The sequence below is a fragment of the Oryctolagus cuniculus genome, chromosome 10, assembly GCF_051225735.1.
Source record: "Oryctolagus cuniculus isolate XC-2025 breed Fujian yellow rabbit chromosome 10, ASM5122573v1, whole genome shotgun sequence".
Classification (NCBI taxonomy): Eukaryota; Metazoa; Chordata; class Mammalia; order Lagomorpha; family Leporidae; genus Oryctolagus; species Oryctolagus cuniculus.
In genome coordinates, this window is record NC_142876.1 from 115113604 (window position 1) to 115138207 (window position 24604).

At 42.8% G+C, this 24604-nt stretch overlaps 1 protein-coding gene across 2 annotated transcripts; it reads left to right on the top strand.

Annotated features, from left to right (window-relative positions):
• Nucleotides 1-8128: 8128 nt before the first annotated feature.
• ORYCUNV1R1541 (vomeronasal 1 receptor oryCunV1R1541) lies at nt 8129-14084 on the top strand. 2 transcript variants are annotated; one of them, NM_001167230.1, is given in 2 exon segments: nt 8129-9028; nt 14034-14084. In NM_001167230.1, coding segments are annotated over 2 exon segments (951 nt in total).
• The last annotated feature ends 10520 nt before the right edge of the window (nt 14085-24604 follow it).

Here is a 24604-nt window from a genome sequence, read left to right on the forward strand (position 1 = left end):
AGCCAATGCAATTTTGAACAAGAAGGACAAAATTGACCATAGAGTAGATTGCAAAGCTACAATAATTAAAACAGTACAAAAACAGACAAGTGGAACAGTGGAACAGAATACAGACCCTACAATTGAACATAAGCACCTGAAGCGAACTGATCTTTTCACAAAGGTGCTAAAAATATACTTTGGCAAAATAACAGTCTTTTCAATAAATAATGTTGGGAAATCGGATATCCAGATACAGATAATGTCAGACCCTATTCCTCACGATGGAAAACATTAGCATAAAATGGATCAAAGATATACATGTAACACCTGACACTTGGAGCTACATGGAAACAACAGAGGAAATTTTACAGGACATTGGAATGGGCAAGGATTTGTTAGATCAGACCCTGGAAGAATGGGAAAAAAGGCAATAGTATTTCATCAAACTAAAGAGCTTTATGGGGCCAGCGCTGTGGCGTAGTGGGTAAAGCCACCACCTGCAGTGCTGGCATTCCATATGGCCACCAGTTCAAGTCCTGGATGCTCCACTTCCAATCCAGCTCTCTGCTGTGGCCTGGGAAAGCAGAAGAAGATGGCCCAAGTCCTTGGGTCCCTGCACCCATGTGGGAGACCCGGAAGAAGCCTCTGGCTTTGGATGGGTGCAGCTCCGGCCATTGCAGCCAACTGGGGAGTGAACCAGCAGATGGAAGACCTCTCCCTCTCCCTCTCTACCTCTCTTTCCCTCTGTGTGTTAACTCTGCCTTTCGAATAAATAGATAAATCTTTAAAAAATGGGAGAAGATATTTTTAAAGCATTCACATGACAAAGGATTAATAACCATAATCTCTAATGCCCGATGGCAAAACAGCCAAATAATCCAATTTTAAAATGGGCAGTAGCTATAAAGAGGCCTTGTTCAAAGGAAGGTATGTGAATTGCCAGGTTAACAGAATTTCTTAACATCACTAATCAACAGGGAAATGGAAATAAAAACCATCACAGATAACACCTAACTCCTGTTACACTGGCTGCTATCAACAACACAAAGATTACAAGTGCTGGCAAGAATGTGGGGAGAAGAGAACCATTGTATACTGATGAGACTGTTCAGCCACTATGGGAAATAGTATGAACTTGCCTCAGAAAACTAAAAATGGAACTGCCAGATGACCCAACAACTCCACCTCCAGGCACATATCCAAGGAAAAGGGAACCACTGTCGAAGAAACACCAACATGCCCCCGTTTATTACAGCCATCTTCATAGCAGCCAGGATATGGAAACTGACGTATGGATAAGGAAAACGTCCTTGTACACACTGTAGTGCTATTCAGTCAAACAAAGCTCAAAGTTTATCAATGGCAACAAGCGGATGGGACTAGAGACCACTCTGTTAAATAAAATAAGCCAAGCACAAGAAGATAATTTCCATACCACTTCACCTGTATCTGGAATTGAAAAACAGCTTAGCTCCTAACAGCTGAAGTATAATGTGGCGACAAGAGGCTAGGGAGAACAGAGGTGAGGGGACAGGCTGCAGAATAGGTGCTAACTACAGTTAGATAGGAATGAGCACTGTGCTGTTCTATTCTCAGAGGGTTTCTACAAGAGAATTTCAAACAATTTTCACCACGAAGAATTGATCAGAGGTTTCTACATCTCCTTCAGTCTGACAAAGAGTTTAATTTTAAACTAAGAACTTGAACATCACAGCATATACCACTAATGACACATGGAAACCAGGTGCGGCATGTGAGTGGATCCAGGGACAAAGTTGCCCCTCACATTCCAGGGCGAGGTCCCTCAGCCCCTGGGAACTCATGGAGGACACCAGGCGTCTCAGCCTGAGGCAGGGTCACTGCACAGTGTGGAGTGGGTTGGGACTCTGGTGCTCTCAGGATCAAGATCAGAGAACTAGATGTTGTTTACCCAGCCAGAACCCTTCTGCCCCTCACACAGGTGTCAGGGAACTCAGAGAAAAGTTTTGAGCTCAGCTCTCCCCAGACTGCCATTATCCAGGAGAGAGTAAGGGCAAATGCAGAGACAGGTGACCTGTTCCACAGGGAACCGCGTGTCCCATGTCCCCTGCGGCATCTTGTCAGGTTTGTGCAGACACTACAATGAGATCCTGCAGAGAGATGAGCTCAGGAAGCCTTCCCTTAAAACCCTGCAGGTTCCTCTCAGGTGCATGGACTCCCTCAGCTGTCATCCTGGGTAAGTGGCTCTTTACTCCACAGATGGGCCATCAGGGCGGGTGGGTTCCTAGGCAGGGTGTGATGGGGGACAGATTGTGACTACAGTGAGGTTTGTGGCAGCCTCAGAAGAGACTGGGCTCCAACAGTCCTCCACAGCTCAGGGGTGTTCTCTGTGTAGTACAGTTGGGAAATCTTTTAGGATATTTTGGTCTTTTGACAAGTCATAAAATAGTACATTTTTCATATAAAACTCAACTAGTTAATTTTAGTTTCCTATTCATTTCTTTGGATGAAGCGACTTTCATTGGTTTGATAGATCAACCCCATGTGGGTGCAGGGGCTCAAGGACTTGGGCCACCCTCCTCTGCTTTTCCAGGCTATTAAGAGGCAGCTTGATAGGAAATTCAACAGTCCAAACTCAAACCAGCACCCATACAGGATGCTGGCATTGCAGGCAGCAGCTTAACCTATTATGTGACAATACCAGCCCCTTATAAAATAATTTAAACTCAATGAAGTAAACAACGCTGCTGCTATAAACACCACCATGTACAGTTAACCCTCCCCTTCCTACACAATGTCTCCCAGTATTTTCCTACAAAAATCTTTCTAGTCTGGGCTTCAACATCACACATTTCCAATTGCGTGAGTCAGCTCCTAAGCCATGAGCAAATTCCCAACTCCAGGATGCAGTAATGATGCTGAACTTACATGAAAATTAAAGAAATGGTGGTAGGGATCTCTCTCCCTCTCTCCAAATGATGGAAGAACATAATCTCAGAAATATGTCTCCAAATGTCTGTCTTTACCCATTAAAAAAAATCTCTCCTTCTGTGGCTAACAAATATTCAAGAAACCTTACATTAGGAGGAGATTCTAGAATAAGATGAATTTCATATGCCTTGATCCCTATGGTTGAGTTTTACACTTTTTTATGCCAAACTCCATGTATTGATGATGCAAGATATACCATGCCTGTACACATGTCATGCACTTAATAGAAGAGATCAATATGAAATAATCTCCTGTTACTCAGATGCAAAGACTGCACTGTGATGACAGCTGCCAGCGGCATCCGTTTAGGCAGGAAGTCCAGCCACTCTCACGTCTTTGTTCAATGGACCAGGGAAGCTGGTCTGATAGGATTTTCTTGTTAGTATCTGTGACTTATCGTCCTTGTTTGTTATGATGCAGCCCCTCTGGACTTTCCTGGACTTGGCTTTGGAATGGTAACTACTCACTCTTGAGTGTTCTCAGACTACATGTAAAATTATTAGTTCTACAAATACCCAAGTGTAGGGAGGCACCATGAGCTGTACTGTACAATCATTCCACCTTGTGACACCAGTATATAATTCCCATCCAGACTGCTTGAGGAACAGCTGAGGCCCACTTACCTAAACACTCCTCAAGTTTTTTCTTCATTCTCCCAGAATTCATGTATCTCATTGCATCTCTGCACATGGCACTAACATCCACCTGCCTGTGCTGACTCTGCCAGCTCTTTTTCCATAGTTCCCTTCATTGTGTTCCAGCCAGGGTTATGCCAAAAGATTGAACGTGTGGCTCAAAATAGTTATAGATCTTAATATACATCCCTTGGGTATGGTCAGTTTCACCTCTTGGATCACATTTTTATCAACCGTGATGGGGAAACTGACCTACATGGAAATGACCAACCAAAGAATGCACTTTCATGTATCTAAGCACATCACAACATGCTGGGCAGAAACCCCAGTACTCACACATCATGTCAGCCCTAAGAGATGACACAAAATGCTCACGCTACAGAACACATGACAGAGCCGGTATGTCCTCTCTTCCTCCCTTCACCTGGTGTCTGTCTACCCACAAGGTCATAAGCACCCAAGGCTGTAATGGGTTCTGCTGAAGGTGTTCCTCCCTACACTTCCCTCCTGACTGATGGTGGTGCACTGATCGTGGTGTTTTCCACTGTCTCTGGCCCTCTTGATGGTGCCATGTAGCATAGGACTGGCTGTGACTTGGGTCCGTGCAGCACACAGCTGTCTGAAGTGAGTGCTGTCTTGATCAGGTGTAGGAGGAGTCTTCATGGTGTCCATTTGCTCCTGGCTGAACTCAGCCTGCAGCATCAGATCTAAGAGCTCCTGGAGGTCAGTGCTCAAGCAGATGCTGATTTCTCTCAGACACTTCTTAGTCCTGTTCTCTCATTCTCCTAACCTTCCCACTCAGCCCTTCCTTCCTCTCCTGTGATACCAACAGTCCTCATGAGACCTCTTTAAGATCCTCAAATTGTAAGCGCTGTGATCTTTTGACATGTGTTAGCATCTCCAGTCTCTCTGAGGGCCGTCTGCTTTCTCCAGTGTGGAGAAGGTGACTTGGGGGCTTGGTCCATCAGCAGAGTCAGGTGCCACCTCGCACTGTCACTCCTCGGAGCTGTATCTGAGAGGGTCTCCTGGCTCCTCCTGCTGTCTTATGATCTCCTAGTCTGTGCTGTGCTTGTCAGCAGTGTGTGTGAAGAGCATGGCTGGGGAGGACATGCTAAGAGAAGAGCACTGCTTCTAACTTTTCAGAATGCTTTATAGTAAAATATCAGCAAAGAAATAGCTAACCTCTTAATTTCTATTTCTTTATTTCTAACATGCACACATATAAATATAAAACGTACAGAAATGGTGTCTGCATTCCACTGGTGGCATGGCGTGTGCTCAGCAAGTGGAGCTAGCGGGGTGAGTGGACTCGACTTTGGGCATCTCTCCTGATCCTCACAGCAGCCACTCTCAACGGGTGCCCTTCAGTGTGCCACCTGTGTGGTTTTCCTTGATCACCATCCTGAGAAAAAGGGAAAGTTTTCCAGCTCCTTCTTGGGCATTTCCCCTTCAGTGCTTCTGAAGAAGGTTCCACCAAACATGAGGCTTCCTGATCTGACCCCGAGTTCAAGGCATCGCACTTCCCGCCTTTCCTGACAACCCTCTGAGAAACACTGCACATACGTGGTCCCACCCATAACTTATCAACGGTAAGACATGGTACTTCATCAGTTTATACTGTTATGTATTTGTGCTTAGGAGATTCCATTTTATTTTAAAATCTCAATTAAAGCAAAGCCTGCACATGAGAACTTCAAAAAATTCATGGAAAATGTAATTAAAAGCTAAGTTTATATTGGCACAAAACATTTTTGAAATATATGCATAGTGTTTTCATAATATGCATTTAAATGAAAAATTCAGACTCTCCATATACACAAACTTCAAATCTTTTCACAAAATGATTCTATTTTTTGACTTGATGTTCCCATATACTTCATTAACAGGCAAGAAATCACATGTATTTCAAACAATCTTAAAAATAGAAATTTACAATTCTAATTTTTATTTCAATCTCTTGAAGTGTTGTCTATACTCTTGAACAATGGTTTTCCTACTTGATGAATTATTTGGTTGAAATTAGAAGTATGTCATTTTAAAAATTAAAAGAAAAATAAGAGGAGGAGGGAGGGCAGGAATGGGGAGGAATTTGGGAAGTAGCATTATGCTCATAAAACTATATATCAAATGGATGAAATGTGTTCCTTTCCTATAAAGTTTGATATTATATATATGCATATATATACATATTTATGTTCAATGTTCTGTTGTTAAAGCACTATCAGTCCTATCTCCTAGCTTAGGTGAAACAGATGCACAGTAGAGGGCTGAGTGTCGCTGTAAGTACAGGAAATACAGAGCCAGCTGCTCAGTGCTGCTTGATTAATGGTCACAGGACACGTAACATGCAGAGATGGATGGACCACAAGACAAACACTTCTGTTCTGTCTCGAGCACATCACATGATCAAACCTTATCTTCCTAAGCGTATGAACAGAGTTGTCATTTATTTGATCAATATTTTGAGAAAAGGTCAACATTTAAAAACACTACTATGGCATTTCTCTTGAGGAAAATTGGCAATTTTCCAAGACTATCCCAGATAATTTTTTTTTAAATATTTGTTTATTTGAAAGTCGGAGTTAGGACAGAAAGACAGAGGTCTTCCATTAAGTGGTCATCCCAAGTGGGTGCAGTGGCCGGGGCTGAGCCATGCCAGAGTCAGGAGCTTCATCTGGGTTTCCCGCATGGATGACGGGGGCCCAAGCACCTGGGCAATGCCTGTCACTTTTCTCAGGCCATTAGCTGGGAGCAGGATTGGAAATGGAGCAGTGAGGATACAAACCAGCATCCACATGTGATGCTGGAGACACAGGCAATGACAAAACCTGCTACACCACAGCACCAACCCTGTCTGTATTCTTAAATGCTAAAGGCAATGGGGCTGAAACAGTTCAGCTTCTCCTTAGCAAGTCATAGAATCACAACACTCTGATTTGCTGTGGATGAAATTCAGTCTGACACTCCTGATTATCTGATGATTAATATGTGGAAATGTATTACTGGATTATTTGTTTCTGAGTTATATGCTGCATATTTATAAGTAGATAGCTACATTTATTGTGGAAATAGCCCACACGTAGGTCATAACTGAGTTCTCCAGCGTAAATTAAACACTTAAGTCGCATACACCTCTTGACAGGGGAAGACAGGAAGGCTCAGGCCTCATGGAGAACACATTCCTGGTGGAGGAGGAGGATCTGTCTAATCATTTCTGTAGAAAGGAATCAGCCATCTACATTACTATGAACATATCCACTGCAGTTTCCACAAGCCAGGAATGCAGAGGGAAGGAACCATGGAACAGAGGGTGTTCAGCGCCTGCTACTCTGGTGCTCACGTCCTCCTGCCCCTCTAGGCATGGACAGGGTTGGCAAATTAGGAGAAGACGGCGCTCTGTCAAGGGAGCTCATGAGGAAAAACTCACAGGGACAGCCGTGGCTGCAGTTCCTGCAGAGACCACTGTCCCCCAGCTAGTACACCTGCTCATACATTTGCACACACAGCATCTCTAGTAAGTGACATGCCTACCTATGGTTACAAATGAGCTAACTGGGGCTCATGTGTTAATTGACAGCTGATGGTCACACATTTAGTAAACGTCAGATCATAGATTTAAATTCAGAGTTTATATCAACAAACATTAGGTCTCTTACATATTAAGAGAATTTCTCGGGGCCAGCACCGTGGTGTAGCGGGTACAGCTGCTGCCTGTGGCACCAGCATCCCATATGGGTTTCAGTTCGAGTCCCAGCTGCTCCACTTCTGATTCAGCTCACTGCTATGGCCTGAAAAAGCAGCACAAGACAGCCCAAGAGCTTGGGCCCTGCACCCACGGGGAAGACCAGGAGGAAGCTCCTGGCTCCTGGTTTAGGATCAGTTGAACTCCAGCCTTTGTGGCCATCTGGGGATTCAACTAGCAGATGGAAGACCCCTGTGTGTGTGTGTGTGTGTGTGTGTGTGTGTCTCCTTCTCTGTAACACTTTCAAAATAGTTTTAAGAGAAAGAAAATTTCTCTGGATATAAACCAAAATAAACATAGCAGTGACATAAGAGAATACTACATGGATATATACTTGACACTTAATACATATGGGGTCTAATAACTGCGTTCCTAAAATTCTCATTAGAATTCACCAGAAATTACAGCACTCTTACTACGTAGCCAGAATTTTTATCAGATTTTGCATATTCAAAGGGAAAAATTCATCATCCCTGACTTTGAAAAAGTAAAATAAGGTAAAGCTCAGGAAACAATTTTCACATACTGATCATTTTACTGTCCAGGTCCTGTGGGAGCCCAGCAGTGGGATGCAGTACCCAACCAAGACTGGCAGGTGTGCAGCTGGGAACAGAGTGGCTTCCAGGAGAGGGTGGGGGGGTGCAGTATTCCCAGGTTAAGAGGGTGCACTGGGATTCAGCCACACAACTTCATGAAGGAGTGGCTGTGGCTTAGACTGATAAATGAGGTAAAATGTGTGATAAATTATATTTCTTACTTTGTCCTCAGACATTAACTGTATGAATTTCTCACCAAAAAGATGAGTCAAAACATTGTACTTTCCAGTATCGCTGCTGCACGAAATGCTGTTTTCTCGGAAGTCAGCATTGGGATCACAGACAACGCCTTCCTTCTTCTCTTCCACATCCTCTGGTTCTTTCTCAAGCACAGGCCCAGGCCCACTGACCTGGCCATTGGGCACCTGGCCCTCATCCACCTGGGGATGCTGATCACTGTGGGGGTCATAGCCACAGACATTTTTGAGTCTCAGGAGTTATGGGATGACATCTACTTGCACCAGGTGACACGGGGCCTCTCCTTGGGTACCACCTGCCTGCTGAGTGTCCTCCAGGCCATCACCCTCAGCCCCAGGAGCTCCTGGTTGGCAAATTTCAAGCACACAGCATCACACCACATCATTTGTGGATTTCTCTTCCTATGGGTCTTCAATTTGTCCATCAGTGCTCGTCTCCTAATCTCCACTGTTGCCACCAAAAATCGTACATCCCACAGTCTTATGTCTGTCACTAAATCCTGCTCTCTCTTGTCCCTGAGTCACGTGTTCAGACACACATTCTCTATGTTGGGGATCTTCAGGGATGTCTCCCTTGTAGGGCTCATGGCCGTCTCAAGTGGGTACATGGTGACTCTCCTGTGCAGGCACAAGAGGCGGTCCCAGCATCTTCACAGCACCAGCCTCTCTCCAAGAGCCTCCCCAGAGCACAGGGCCACCCAGACCATCCTGCTGCTCCTGGGTTTCTTTGTGCTCGTCTACTTGATGGACTGCATGGTGTCTTTCTTCTCAGGGATATGGTTGAACAGTGACCCAGTTCTCCTGTGCATCCATTTGTTGGTGGGCAATGGTTATGCCACCCTTGGTCCCTTGGTGTTAATCAGCAGTGAGAAACGAATGATCACCATTTTCAAATGTGTATCTCAGATACTCAGCAGACTCATAGAATGGCGGATGTCCTAAATCGCACTCTGGCCTCAGAATCAGCCCTAAAGGCACTCGGATCTGGCTGAAAAGCCCATGAGAGTATTTCAGGCATGGAAAGCCAAGGCACTCTGGCAAAAAGATCTCTGTGAGTGAGATCCCAGTGGAAAGAACAGGTCTTCAAAGAGGGAGGTGCCTTTCTCTGAAGGGAGGAGAGAACCTCCACTTTGACTATGACCTTGTCTAAACAAGATAAGAGTCGGAGAACTCAAGGGGCTTCCATAGCCTTGGAAACTCATGACTGGTGCATAGGGAGATTATTGATGCCATAAACAGGAGTGTCAATTTGTAAAGTCAAAAACAGGAGTCACTGTGCACTTACTCCTCATGTAGGATCTCTGTCCTTAATGTGCTGTACACTGAGGCTTAATGCTATAACGAGTACTCAAACAGTATATTTCACTTTGTGTTTCTATGGGGGTGCAAACGATTGAAATCTTTACTTAATGTACACTAAACTGATCTTCTGTAAAATCTACAAAAATCAGCCAAGCGAGAAGCTGGTTTTTTGAAAAAATAAACAAAATTGACACCCCATTGGCCCAACTAACTAAAAAAAGAAGAGAAAAGATCCAAATCAATAAAATCAGAGATGAAAAAGAAAACGTAACAACAGACACCACAGAAATAAAATGAATCATCAGAAATTACTACAATGACCTGTATGCCAGCAAACAGGAAAACCTATCAGAAATGGATAGATTCCTGGACACATGTAATCTACCAAAATTGAACCATGAAGACATCGAAAACCTAAATAGACCCATAACTGAAACAGAAATTGAAACAGTAATAAAGGCCCTCCCAACAAAGAAAAGCCCAGGACCAGATGGATTCACTGCTGAATTCTACCAGACATTTAAAGAAGAACTAATCCCATTTCTTCTCAAACTATTCAGAACAATCGAAAAAGAGGGAATCCTCCCAAATTCTTTCTATGAAGCCAGCATCACCTTAATCCCTAAGCCAGAGAAAGATGCAGCACTGAAAGAAAATTACAGACCAATATCCCTGATGAACATAGACGCAAAAATCCTCAATAAAATTCTGGCCAATAGAATACAACAACACATCAGGAAAATCATCCACCCAGACCAAGTGGGATTCATCCCTGGTATGCAGGGATGGTTCAACATTCGCAAATCAATCAATGTGATTCACCACATTAACAGACTGCAGAAGAAAAACCATATGATTATCTCAATTGATGCAGAGAAAGCATTTGATAAAATTCAACACCCTTTCATGATGAAAACTCTAAGAAAATTGGGTATAGAAGGAACATTCCTCAATATAATCAAAGCAATTTATAAAAAACCCACAGCCAGCATCCTATTGAATGGGGAAAAGTTGGAAGCATTTCCACTGAAATCTGGCACCAGGCAGGGATGCCCACTCTCACCACTGCTATTTAACATAGTTCTGGAAGTTTTAGCCAGAGCCATCAGACAAGAAAAAGAAATCAAAGGAATACAAATCAAGAAGGAAGAAGTCAAACTATCCCTCTTTGCAGACGATATGATTCTGTACTTAGAGGATCCAAAGAACTCTACTAAGAGACTATTGGAACTCATAGAGGAGTTTGGCAAAGTGGCAGGATATAAAATCAATGCACAAAAATCAACAGCCTTTGTATACACAAGCAATGCCATGACTGAGAAAGAACTGCTAAGATCAATCCCATTCACAATAGCTACAAAAACAATCAAATACCTTGGAATAAACTTAACCAAGGACGTTAAAGATCTCTACGATGAAAATTACAAAACCTTAAAGAAAGAAATAGAAGAGGATACCAAAAAATGGAAAAATCTTCCATGCTCATGGATTGGAAGAATCAACATCATCAAAATGTCCATTCTCCCAAAAGCAATTTATAGATTCAATGCAATCCCAATCAAGATACCAAAGACATTCTTCGCAGATCTAGAAAAAATGATGCTGAAATTCATATGGAGGCACAAGAGACCTCGAATAGCTAAAGCAATCTTGTACAACAAAAACAAAGCCGGAGGCATCACAATACCAGACTTCAGGACATACTACAGGGCAGTTGTAATCAAAACAGCATGGTACTGGTACAGAAACAGATGGATAGACCAATGGAACAGAATTGAAACACCAGAAATCAATCCAAACATCTACAGCCAACTTATATTTGATCAAGGATCTAAAACTAATTCCTGGAGCAAGGACAGTCTATTCAATAAATGGTGCTGGGAAAACTGGATTTCCACGTGCAGAAGCATGAAGCAAGACCCCGACCTTACACCTTACACAAAAATCGACTCAACGTGGATTAAAGACCTAAATCTACGTCCTGACACCATTAAGTTATTAGAGAACATTGGAGAAACCCTTCAAGATATTGGCACAGGCAAAGAATTTCTGGAAAAGACCCGGGAGGCACAGACAGTCAAAGCCAAAATCAACTATTGGGATTGCATCAAATTGAGAAGTTTCTGTACTGCAAAAGAAACAGTCAGGAGAGTGAAGAGACAACCGACAGAATGGGAAAAAATATTTGCAAACTATGCAACAGATAAAGGGTTAATAACCAGAATCTACAAAGAGATCAAGAAACTCCACAAAAACAAAACCAACAACCCACTTAAGAGATGGGCCAAGGACTTCAATAGACATTTTTCAAAAGAGGAAATCCAAATGGCCAACAGGCACATGAAAAAATGTTCAAGGTCACTAGCAATCAGGGAAATGCAAATCAAAAGCACAATGAGGTTTCACCTCACCCCGGTTAGAATGGCTCACATACAGAAATCTACCAACAACAGATGCTGGCGAGGATGTGGGGAAAAAGGGACACTAACCCACTGTTGGTGGGAATGCAAACTGGTCAAGCCACTATGGAAATCAGTCTGGAGATTCCTCAGAAACCTGAATATAACCCTACCGTTCGACCCAGCCATCCCACTCCTTGGAATTTACCCAAAGGAGTTTAAATTGATGAACAAAAAAGCGGTCTGCACCCTAATGTTTATTGCAGCACAATTCACAATAGCCAAGACCTGGAACCAACCTAAATGCCCATCAACGGTAGACTGGATAAAGAAATTATGGGATATGTATTCTTTAGAGTACTATACCGCAGTAAGAAACAACGAAATCCAGTCATTTGCAACAAAATGGAGGAATCTGGAACACATCATGCTGAGTGAAGTAAGCCAGTCCCAAAGGGACAAATACCATATGTTCTCCCTGATCGGTGACAACTGACTGAACACCAAAGGGGAAACCTCCTGAAGTGAAGTGGACACTATGAGAAATGGTGACTTGATCAGCATAGCCCTCACTGCTGATGGACAACTTAATACATTATCCCTCATAGTATTTTTTTTTTGTCTGTTCTACTTGATATGACTGGTTTAATTCTGTAATTATCACACAGTTATTCTTGAGTGTTGAAAATTAACTGAAATGTGATCCCTGTTGAACGTAAGAGTGGGAATAAGAGAGGGAAGAGATGTGTAATTTGGGGCATGCTCGGGCTGACTTGCCCCAATTGGTAGAGTTGGAAACATACCAGGGGATTCCAATTCAATCCCATCAAGGTGGCATGTGCCAATGCCATCTCGCTATTCCAGGTGATCAATTTCAGTTCACAATTGATCATAATGAAAGGACTGAGAGTCAAGGGGAGCACATGGGCAAGTCTAGTATCTGCTGACACCAACCGATAGAATGGATAAAGGGGAGGGTGGTCCAGCATGGGAAGTGAGATGCTCAGCAGACTCATAGAATGGCGGATGTCCTAAATAGCACTCTGGCCTCAGAATCAGCCCTGAAGGCACTCGGATCTGGCTGAAAAGCCCATGAGAGTATTTCAGGTATGGAAAGCCAAGACACTCTGGCAAAAGATCTCTGTGAGTGAGATCCCAGTGGAAAGAACAGGTCTTCAAAGAGGGAGGTGCCTTTCTCTGAAGGGAGGAGAGAACCTCCACTTTGACTATGACCGTGTCCAAACAAGATAAGAGTCGGAGAACTCAGGGGGCTTCCATAGCCTTGGAAACTCATAACTGGTGCATAGGGAGATTACTGACGCCATAAACAGGAGTGTCAATTTGTGAAGTCAACGGCAGGAGTCACTGTGCACTTACTCCTCATGTAGGATCTCTGTCCTTAACGTGCTGTACACTGAGGCTTAATGCTATAACGAGTACTCAAACAGTATATTTCACTTTGTGTTTCTATGGGGGTGCAAACGATTGAAATCTTTACTTAATGTACACTAAACTGATCTTCTGTAAAAAAAAAAAATTATCAATTCCCAACTTGACTCTCACTGGGATTAAACGTGACAATAGGTCTGATCTGATTTCATCATCATTTAAAAAAAATCATCTATTATTTTTCACTTAATGTTTCTGTGTGGGAGCAAACTGTTGAAATACTTACTTAAGGTATGCTAGGCTGATCTTCTGTATATTAAGATAATCGAAAATGAATCTTGACGTGAATGGAGGGGGAGAGGGAGTGGGAAGGGGGGGGTTGTGGGTGGGAGGGACGGTATGGGGGGGGAAGCCATTGTAACACATGAGTCGTACTTTGAAAATTTATATTCATTAAATAAAAGATAAAAAAAAAGAAATTATCAATTCCCAACTTGACTCTCACTGGGATTAAACATGACAATAGGTCTGATCTGATTTCATCATGATTTAAAAAAAAATCATCTATTATTTTTCACTTTATGTTTCTGTGTGGGAACAAGCTGTTGAAATCCTTACTTAATGTATACTAAGCTGATCTTCTGTATATTAAGATAATCGAAAATGAATCTTGATGTGAATGGAAGGGGAGAGGGAGTAGGAAAGGGGAGGGTTGTGGGTGGGAGGGACGGTAGGGGGGGGAAAGCCATTGTAACCCATGAGTCGTACTTTGGAAATTTATATTCATTAAATAAAAGATTAAAAAAAAATGTGTATCTCAGAAGGAGAATAGTGTTCACTTGTTCAGGAATAAACAACATGTCTTTAGATGAGCAAATACTTTGACTTCAAAATCAATTATGATTGCCTGCATAGTATTCTCTCTGGATTCACTGAAATATTGGATGTAAGAATTTTTATTTTCAACTACCTATGTTGGCACATGTTCACAAGTAAATAATAGATCATTTAACCCTTCAATAACTCTTGGGCAAACCCAAGGACCCAATTCAAATCAGACACTTAATAACTGGACCTTGTACTGAGTTTCAAACTTTAGGTAACAAAACAGAGGTGAGTTTTTGGACTGAAGTGGTGTCTAAGGAGATGCATGGGGACAGGATATTGAAGAGACACAGGGAACACTGTGGAGGTGATGGTGGGTACAGTATCACCTCTGGCTTATGTGTTCAGATTTATCATTCACATGCTTTAAACATGCACACGTTACCTCATGTCACTCACACCTCAGGAAAGCTAATACAAGAGAAAGTTGAACTACACACAAAACCAGTGAAGAGATGCACTTTGTCATCCAAAATTTATTAAGAAAATCCAGAACCAAAGTCACTAACTCCATTAAATGTTTACAGAAGGATTTACAACGTCAGTTCACTCATTGGTCTGTCTTCCAATGATTACAAAATTCCAAGCACTGCACGCTCACTAAAAGGAACAGGTTTATTTGTCTCATGGGATTGGAGTTTTGAGAGCCTTTCACCAGCATCAGCTCAATGCTGGTGAGGGCCAAATACTGGATGGTAGCACAGTGGTCTGAATACACACAGGAGGCAGACAAAAAGTGGTGAAACAGGGAGCCACAGAAACCTGGGGGCTGCTCCTGTACTGTCATTATCACTCACTCCCCCTAGAACAAGTCACTCACTTACAGAGACCCTTCCAAGGGCAGCACTCACCATGACTCAATGACCTCCCCTGAGAGCCTACCACCTCTTACATCCACACACTAAGGATCAAGGTCTGACACATCAATCTTTGAAGAATACACATCAGCTACATACAAACCACAGCACCAATCCTTCACACACTTTTCCAAAAAGTTTCAAATAATGGGAAGGGATACTCTACAGTTCACTCTATGAAACTGATTATGTCATGTCCCTGATTCCAAAAGACAAACATATTTCTAGAGAAAATCCACAGATGTAACTATTTTCAACACATTACTATCAAATCAAATACAGCAGCATGTTAAAAGGAAAATACGCCATGACCAAATGGAATTTATCTCAGCAATGCAAGGATGGTTCTACATGAAAAATCAGATGAGGCAATAACTCACAAAGATAGAATGGGATACAACCACATAGCTACTTCAAAAGATTCAAAAAACTTCTCAAACTCAACACATCCCCTTTTTTATTTATTTGGGAGCTAGAGTTAGAGAGAAGGAGAGACACAGGGAAAGTTCTTCCATCCACTAGTTCACTCCCTAAATGGCTGCAAAGACTGGAACTGTGCCGATCCGAAGCAAGGAGCTTCTTTCAGGTCTCCCATGTAGGTGCAGGGGCCCAAGGACTTGGGCCATCTTCTACTGCTTTCCAGGCCACAGCAGAGAGCTGAATCAGAAGTGGACAGTAGCTGGGACATGAACCGGCACTGATATGGAATGCCGGCAGAGCAGGCGGAGACTTAGCCTATCATGCTATAGCGCCAACCCCCACATTTTGTATATTAAAAGACCACTTGACAAACTAGGAATAAAAAGGAACTCATTTACTGACAGGAGCCATACAAAGAAAATTACAGTTAACAAAGTACTTGTGAAAGACTGAAAGATTTCCTCATAAGATCATAAATATGAACAAGGCAACAATGTTAACTTTCGCCACTTCTCTTCCACATTGTTCTAGAAGACTTAGGATATTTATGCAAGGAAAAGAAACAAAATTCACAGGGACTGAAAGGCCTCACCAGATGCCTGGAGCAATGGGGCTGCCCAAACTTGAACTGTGAACCTACAAACTATGAGCTGAAATAAATCTCCTTCCCTTCTAAGATGCCCCTCTCCAGTATTTTGGTTGCAGTAATGAACAGTTGCAAGCATACCCAAATCCTCAGAGCACAGGCTACAGCACTGTGATGTCATATTGACAAAGGGGTCACAGTTGGAACCCATCCAACCCCCAGAGCACTAAACCCCATGTAAATGTTCATCCTGGGGTCAGCACTGTGGCATAGTGGGTAAAGCTGGGTTGGCACTGTGGCATAGTGGGTAAAGCTGACACCTGCAGTGCCGGCATCCCATATGGGCACCAGTTCAAGTCCCAGCTGCTCCACTTCTGATCGAGCTCTCTGCTCTGGCCTGGAAAAGCAGTTGAAGATGGCTAATGTCCTTGGTCCCCTGCACCCATGTGGGAGACCTGGAAGAAGCTCCTGGCTCCTGGTTTCAGATCTGTGCAGTTCTGTCCGTTGCGGCTACCTGGAAGGTGGACCAGTGGATGGAAGATATCTTTCTCTCTATTTCTCTCTTTCTTTAACTCTGGTTGTCAAATAAATAACTAAATCTTAAAAAAAAAAAAGTCCATCCCTAGGACCCCACTGATATTCCATCCCAGTAATAGGAAGTACTTCAGCTTGACAAACCAAGCTAGGACCAGAGGTAGCAGGGAATCTATCACCTTATTACAAGCAGTGCCATTCACTATGTGGGCAGCTGGTTTGCAGGCACAAGGAAAAGTCTACATCTAGAACTTTACAACCTGCATTGACAGCCTCTCCAGTCTTGGAGCCATCCCCCTACAACACCCACCCTCTCACTTCACCATGGACCCTCCTCAACTAGGGCCAGATCCACAGTGGCCTCCTTTTACAGCCCCCTCTACTTGGGTTGAACTGGGAAATCCTCTAACATTGATGAATGAAACAGTGCACTTCTAAAGGATACATGAGTCAGGGAACCACATAGGAAATTAGAGAAATGTTTTAAGGGAGTGAGAACGGAAACACACATTTCACAATGTGTGTGATTAAGCTCAAGCACTGCCTATAGGGAAAAGTATAATATTAATGGTATTATAAGAAAGAGTGGTCCCCAGTTATGATTTTCTACTTTCAGAAAATAAAAAAGAACAAATTAAGAAAATCTTAAATAAAATGATAACGTTCTAGCTAGGGTCAATAACGTAGAAGAGGGGCCCAGATCATCAGTTAGGAGTACAGAGGAGATATCACTATAAAGGACACATTGCCATAATCTTTAAAAGAATGCAAGAAAATATTAGCAAAGTATGCAAATGATAAAGGATTTATTTCCATAATCTATGAAGAGCTCAAGAAACTCAACAACAACAAAATAAACAATCCAATCAAGAAGCAGGAAAGGACTTGAACATTTTTCAAGAAAGGAAACTCAAATGGCCAACAGACACATGAAAAATGCTCAGAATCACTAGCCATCAGGGAGATACAAATCAAAACCACGATGAGGTTTCACCTCACCCAGTTAGAACAGCTTTCATACAGAAATCAACAAGCAACAAATGCTGGTGAGGATATGGGGAAAAAGGTACCCTCATCCAATGTTGGTGGGAATGTAAACCGGTGCAGCCACTGTGGAAGACAGGATGGAGATACCTCAAAAATCTGAATACAGACCCACCAAATGAACCAGCCATGCCACTCCTGGGGATTGATCCTAAGGAAATGAAACCAGCGTATGAAACAGTGATCTGTACCATCATGTTTACTGCAGCTCAGTTCACAATAGCTGAGACATGGAATCAACCCAGATCTCCATCAGCTGAAGACTGGGTAAAGAAATATGCATTATGTACACCATGGAATACTACACAGCAGTAAAAAATGAAATTCTGTCATTTGCAACAAAATGGATGCAAATAGAAACCATTATACTTAGTGAAATAAGCCAGGCACAAAAAGACAAATGCCCTATGTTTTTGTTTTTTCTTCTATATTCTTCTATATTTGTTGACCTCTCTACTTAGTGTAGGGTTAATCTTATGAATATAAAGTTAACTGAAATAGATCTTTGTAAAAAATAAGAATGGAAATGGGAGAGGAAGAAGAGGGTGGGTTGGAGGGAAGAGGGGAGGGAGGAAGAATCACTACATTCCTAAATCTGTATATATGAAATGCATCAAGTTTGTATTCCTTAAATAGAAATTTTTAAAAAGATAATTAAGAATTTAACAAATATCATTTAATCTAGAAAAAAAATGCTTTTAAAAAAATTTCTACTGAAATAGCAGGATATCCACTTGATATACAAAATGAACTCAAAGTGGATCCTAAGCTTACAAATATCTCAAAACTGAAAGTATAAATCTAGAGGGAAACAGTAAATCTTCATGATGTGGGGTTAAGCAAAGCCTCTTACACACAACACAAAACGTAGGAATGACTAAAGACATGGATAAATTGGACTTAAAATGAAAAACTTTGTGCTTTAATGGAGTTACCAAAACAGTAAAAAGAACCCAAGGTATGGTGGAAAACATTTCCATATCATACGTCTGATGAGGTACTTGTACTTCTGGTACATGAAGAAGAGTGTTTATGAATCAACACAATGACCATAAACCAGCTTCAAAAATGGGCGGAGAATCTCAGTCTACTATTACTGCTGAAATATGACTCCACAGACGACTGGGTGGAAGAAGCCTTTTTTTACTCACGTTCCTGAAAATGCAATTTCCAGGAGAGGACTATGTCAGAAGATTTAGTGCGTGCTTCATGTACAGGCATCTTCTCACCATGTCATGTGGCAGAAGGGCTGAGGGAGTTCTCTGGGGTGCCTTTTATAAGGATACTAACCCCATTCATGATGGCTTCACCTTAACGACCTATTAAGGTAACAAAAACTCCTACCATCACACTGTGGTTAGGGTGTCAATATACAAATTTGGGGGAGCAGAGATCTTCCGTCTATAGCGATTGCTGGCGCACCCAATTTTGCTTCGGACCCCGGTGTGCTGGGGCCCCTCTCTTGTTTTTTGACTCTTGGGGAATGGGGTTTCCTGCTGTATCAGTCTTAGAATAACAGTCACTGGCCCAATGATTACCTTTCCCACATTTAGGGAATAATCCTGGCTGCCGTTTGTTGGGCTTGTGTTGTCTACATTCCTTTTTTACATGTCCGGGTTGGCCGCAAGCAAAACATTTGCGGTCACTCGCTCTACTGGCCTTAGCCATTGCCATAGCAGCATGAGCCCCAGAGGCAACATCATCCATGATATCTCTGCAAATTTTCATAAAGGTAGGGATGTCCTTATGTTGCCAAGGCCTTAGCGCGGAGCGACATGTCTTATTAGCATTTTCATATGCCAGTCGTCTCAGCAAGGGTGCGGCCTCTTCAGGAGACTCAAACAGATTGCCCGCAGCTTCATAAAGGTGGTTAATAAAATCTGCATAAGGCTCAGTCAGTCCTAGTATTATCTTAGTAAGACTGTGTTTAACTTCCCTTTTTTTGGCACTACCTTCCAGGCCCTCAAGGCTATATCTCTTATTTGTTGTAATACTTCCTGGGGACACCAAGCTTGCACCGCTTCTGCATGGAATGCTCCCTCTCCATTTAACATGTCCTCATTCCAGGCAGGTTGTCCATCAGCTCGGTTTTGCGCCGCCTGAGTACGAGCTAGTTCCCTATAAGCGGCTGACCATAAGAGATAATCTCCCCCTGAAAGGACTGCCTTGCAGACATTTCTCCAATCTTCAGGGACTAGGCCCTGAGTGCCTAAGGTTCCTAGCTTAGCTTTGGTGAAGTTAGCATGTGGCCCGTAGAGAGTCACTGCCTTTTGTAGCTCTTTTAATGCTGTAAAGTCGACCGGAGTCCACCCGCGATTTCCTTGGCGGTCTTCGGTCACTGGAAAGATCTGATGGGGGTTAAAGAACTCTGCCCAATTTGGTTTCAGGCGCCACGGTGGGTTGGGAGTTGATTCCCCAGTATTTATAAGAAAAGCGGCTTCATCATCATTAAGAGCACTTTCATTTTCAAGTCTTTGCCTTCTAGTCTGTTTCTCCGGCCCAGACTCTAGAACTATGGGCCTCATCTCGCTTGAAGCATTGCTGGCAAAACAGCAACAGTGCATAGGATGAGGGGGTGGTTCGTAAGGAGGAGCGGAGGGCATTAAGGGCAACTCCGGGTATAGTGGAGGCAATTCCAGTGTCTGTGGATGTTTTGCTTTTGGTTGGGCTCCTCCACTTGCTTCCATCCTTTGTTCCTCTATATTGTCTCCTTTTTCGCTACTATCATGGGAGTCTTCGCTGAGCTCCTCCAGTAGTTCGGAGCCTTCATCTAAGAGTTCCCCGACCTGGTCATCCTCCGACTGACCGTAAGGCAGTATCTATCAGATACCACAAGCGGATCACTCCCTCCTCGACTCCAGTGTTTCGCAATTCACATCCCACCCATCTCCACCAAACCTGTGATAAATCTCCTTCTTCAACAAACCAAGGGCAAGTTTTATATAGTATCCTAGTAAAATTGCACACAGCTACACTCTTTACGGGTGTCCCCGTTGCCTTTAAAAGGCGGCTAATCAATAGGTGCATTTTCGTGGTGGACTGTGTGTTCCCCATTGTACCGCGGTATTCCTAGGCTTTTTCCCCTAGACTCCCATCTATAGACTTTTTTTTTCTTACCTTCTTTCCGCGTTGCAGCGATCCGAGTCACAGCACCAGTTGCGGGCGTGCACCTTCCAGATAGGTTAACACCGGCGAGACCTCAGAGACACCAGATGCGTTTATCGGCTTTTCAGCTTCCACTTTATTTCTCAGCAGACTCGGGCTACGTGTCGCGTACGCCCGCCATCTTCGCCTCCTCCAACCCTCTTATATATCTCTCTCCCACCGTCCACCTGTTTATATATGATATGCGGAAAACATGTTAATCTTCAAATCATTGATGTAGTCCCTACTAAAAATTCTCTTCCCAATACTGGCTTTGGACTAGTGATTGGACGAGCCACCAATTATCAGCGCGGACTCCAAATTCAGCCAGCAATAGTAACTTTCCCCACATGCAAACCTAAAGTTATCGTTCAAGCCACCTTAGGTGCAGCTATCGTAGATAATGACAGACCCCTAGCACAACTACTGTGCTGGGAAAAATTAGAGATCAGAGAGCTAAACAAGGAAGTAATTTTGCAGCACTCTTCTTATCATTGGAAAACAGACCACTTTGGCCTCTTGTCATTCAGGGAAAAACAATACAAGGCTTGTTAGATACTGGGGCTGATGTAAGTATTATAGCCGCAGATGACTGGCCTCCCCCTTGGCCAACACAAGAGTCAGAGAATACACTGGTAGGGTTGGGTACTACCCATGCTCCGCCTAGGAGTGCCAGCATCCTCACTTGGACCGACAATGAAGGCCATTCTGGACAGTTCCAACCATATATCTGTAAGCTGCCAGTTACCCTGTGGGGACGAGACGTCCTACAGGAATTAAGACTTACCTTGACTAATGAAAAGGGAAAACAACAAGGATCACAGGCTGCATGGAACATCATGACATGAATGGGATATAAAGGTGGAGGCCTGGGAGCTAGGGAACAGGGTATTACAACACCCATTAGTCCAAAAGGAGAAAAGGATAGGCATGGACTGGGTTTCCAGGAGGGGCCACTGCACGGCAGCCAGTCCCTATAACTTGGCTCTCCTCTAAGCCAGTGTGGATTTCGCAGTGGCCCCTTACAGAAGAAAAATTGGCTGCTGTAAAAACCTTAGTAGAGGAACAATTAGGGGCAGGACATCTTCAGCCATCTACTTCTCCTTGGAATACTCCTATCTTTGTGATTAAAAAGAAATCAGGTAAATATCACCTACTTCATGATTTAAGAGCTATAAATAAACAAATGCAACCTATGGGGGCCACTCAACCCGGCCTCCCCGTTTTAGCCATGCTACCTAGAGAATGGAAACTAATAGTAGTTGATATAAATGATTGTTTTTTCTCTATCCCCCTAGCCAAGGAAGATAGACAACGTTTTGCCTTTACAATTCCCTCTGTAAATCATATAGGACCCAATGCTCATTTTGAATGGACAGTATTGCCACAAGGAATGACTAATAGTCCCACATTATGTCAAATATATGTTGCTAAGGCTATTGCACCTGTAAGAAAATTATTTCCACAAATGACAATAGTACACTACATGGATGATATCATATTGGCTGCTCTCAACCAGGAAGAATTAGATAAAGCCTTCTTTGCATTAGAGCAATCCCTAAACAATTATAATCTTATCTTATCCCCTGAAAAGATTCAACGAGTTCCTGCAGTACAATATTTAGGACTATGGATTACCCCTACCACAGTAAAGCCTCTTGATTTTAATATCTCCACTCATCATGTTAAACCTTAAATGACTTACAAAAATTGTGTGGAAATTTAAACTGGATTCGGCCTTATTGTAAAATGACTACTAAAGAAATGCACCCTTTTTTCCAACTTCTGGAAGGCGATGCATGCCTAAATTCACCCAGACAACTTACAAAGGAGGCAAAAGCAGTATTAAAAAATTTTGAACAGCACCTTAAGAGCACCACTATGCAGCGGTGTGACCCCACTATGCCCTTAAGTATTTTGGTGTTCATACAAAGTCATTATCCCTATGCTTTACTCTGGCAAGAAGGACCATTGTTGTTTATATACCCACATAACCATATGCCCAGATCTATTTCCTCCTATGCGGAGGCTATGGGAAATTTAGTTTTACAAGCCATCCACCAAGTCGTAGAAATTGCAGGGAGAAGACCACAGTCCTGCATCCTTCCGTTAGAGTCTGTAGTCATTCAGGAACGGGCTAAGGAAACTTGGCAATGGTCCCACATCACCATCACCCTTGACATAAGTGTAGATAACCATTATCCCAATCATCCCTTTATTAGATTTTGTGACACGGTACCCTTACACTATTTTAAAAGAGTTTATTCTAATCCCATTCCCAAAGCACCCATAGCTTTTACTGATGGAGCAAAAGGAGGTACCAGGGTGGCTATTTTACAAGGTCAGGTGCATCATGCAGTTACTGCATCTCCCTCACCTCAACATGCAGAGCTAGCTGTAGTGGCTAAGTTATTAAATATGGTTGAGGGTCCTCTTAATATCGTTTCTGATAGCTTATATGTTGTTAATGCTGTTAAGAGGCTAGGCTCCCCTTCGTTAATATCCAAAAGTTCTACAGTGTTTCCTTATTTTGAGCTTGTTCAGCACACTTTATTTAAGAGATCGGATCCCATTTTTATCACCCATATTAGAGCACATACCTCCCTGCCAGGTCCTCTCACCATGGGAAATGCCCTTGCCAATCAACATTCCCGCTTCCTTTTAGCTTGCACTGCCATGGAACAGGCAACAGAATATCACAAACTTTGGCACATTAATAGTAAGACCTTAAGTATGAGGTTTAATATCCCTATTCGTAAAGCTAAATCTATTGTCCAAAATTGTGAAAAATGTGTTATCATCAGCCTGTTACTATGCCCATTGGAGCTAATCCCCGGGGCCTTTATCCATGTCACATTTGGCAAATGGATGTAATGTATATCCCTGCCTTTGGCAAGCTATCCTGTGTCCATGTTACGGTGGATACTTACTCAGGAGTAGTTATGGCTACTGCCACCGCCAAAGAGTCTGCCTCCCATGTAATGCAACATATGTTACAATGTTTTGCTTCTTGGGGAATTCCTAATATAATAAAAACTGATAATGGACCTGCTTATACCTCTAAGGCTTTTGCTGAGTTTTTAGCAACTTTTCATATCTCTCATTTAACCGGCATCCCATATAACCCTACTGGACAAGCCATTGTGGACCACACTAATCTGTATCTGAAAAATTTTGTATTAAAACAAAAAGGGGGAATAGGGCCACTATCCTGTTCCCCTAAAGACATTCTCAACCTCGCCTTACTTACCATAATTTTTTTAAATAAAAAAGCTGATGGTCTCACCCCAGCAGAACGTCATGTAATCTCTGAACAGACCCCCAATAGTAATAAACCCCATGAACCGACAGAAGCTCAGCCACCCATTAGAAAAATGATTATGTGGAAAGACCCACAAGATAACAAATGGAAAGGCCCATACCCATTAATAAGAAGGGTACGAGGCGCTGTTTGTTTTCTCCCACAGGAAGAAAAAAAATCCAATCTGGACTCCAGAAAGACAGACAAGAACAATAGAGTGGCAAGATGATCATGATCCTACTCCTACTAATAATGACGCCACTGTCACTGACGATGGCCAAGCTGGATGAGTATTGGGGTCTCTTGAGAGCCCTACCTCTCCCTCTACCTGTTTCTAATTCCTCTAACCTTCTGCCAGTTGTGTATTTGCATAACCTACCATAGGTGAAAGATTCGGAGTGCCTTACAACAGTCTTGTCAATTCTTCCCATCAGGGCCAGGTTAACTTATCCATCCACCTTTTGGGAGCACTATGCTTCCATAAGCCCAAGTATGGCGCAGATCTTTGTGGTTATAATCATACCAGCTTTCCTACGCCATGTATTAATTTGGCCACTTATTCCATGGGAGATGTTATCAACTGGAATGAGTCAGGTAGTTCTTATACAGCCAATATTACAG

What these genes read in the sequence shown, in the direction of transcription:
- ORYCUNV1R1541 (XM_089304894.1), top strand. Translation starts at nt 8,129, where the DNA reads ATGAGTCAAAACATTGTACTTTCCAGTATCGCTGCTGCACGAAATGCT. An exon ending in TGATCACCATTTTCAAATGT is followed by an intron (nt 9,020 to 14,009) that starts GTATCTCAGATA and finishes ATTAAATAAAAG; the next exon opens with ATTAAAAAAAAATGTGTATC.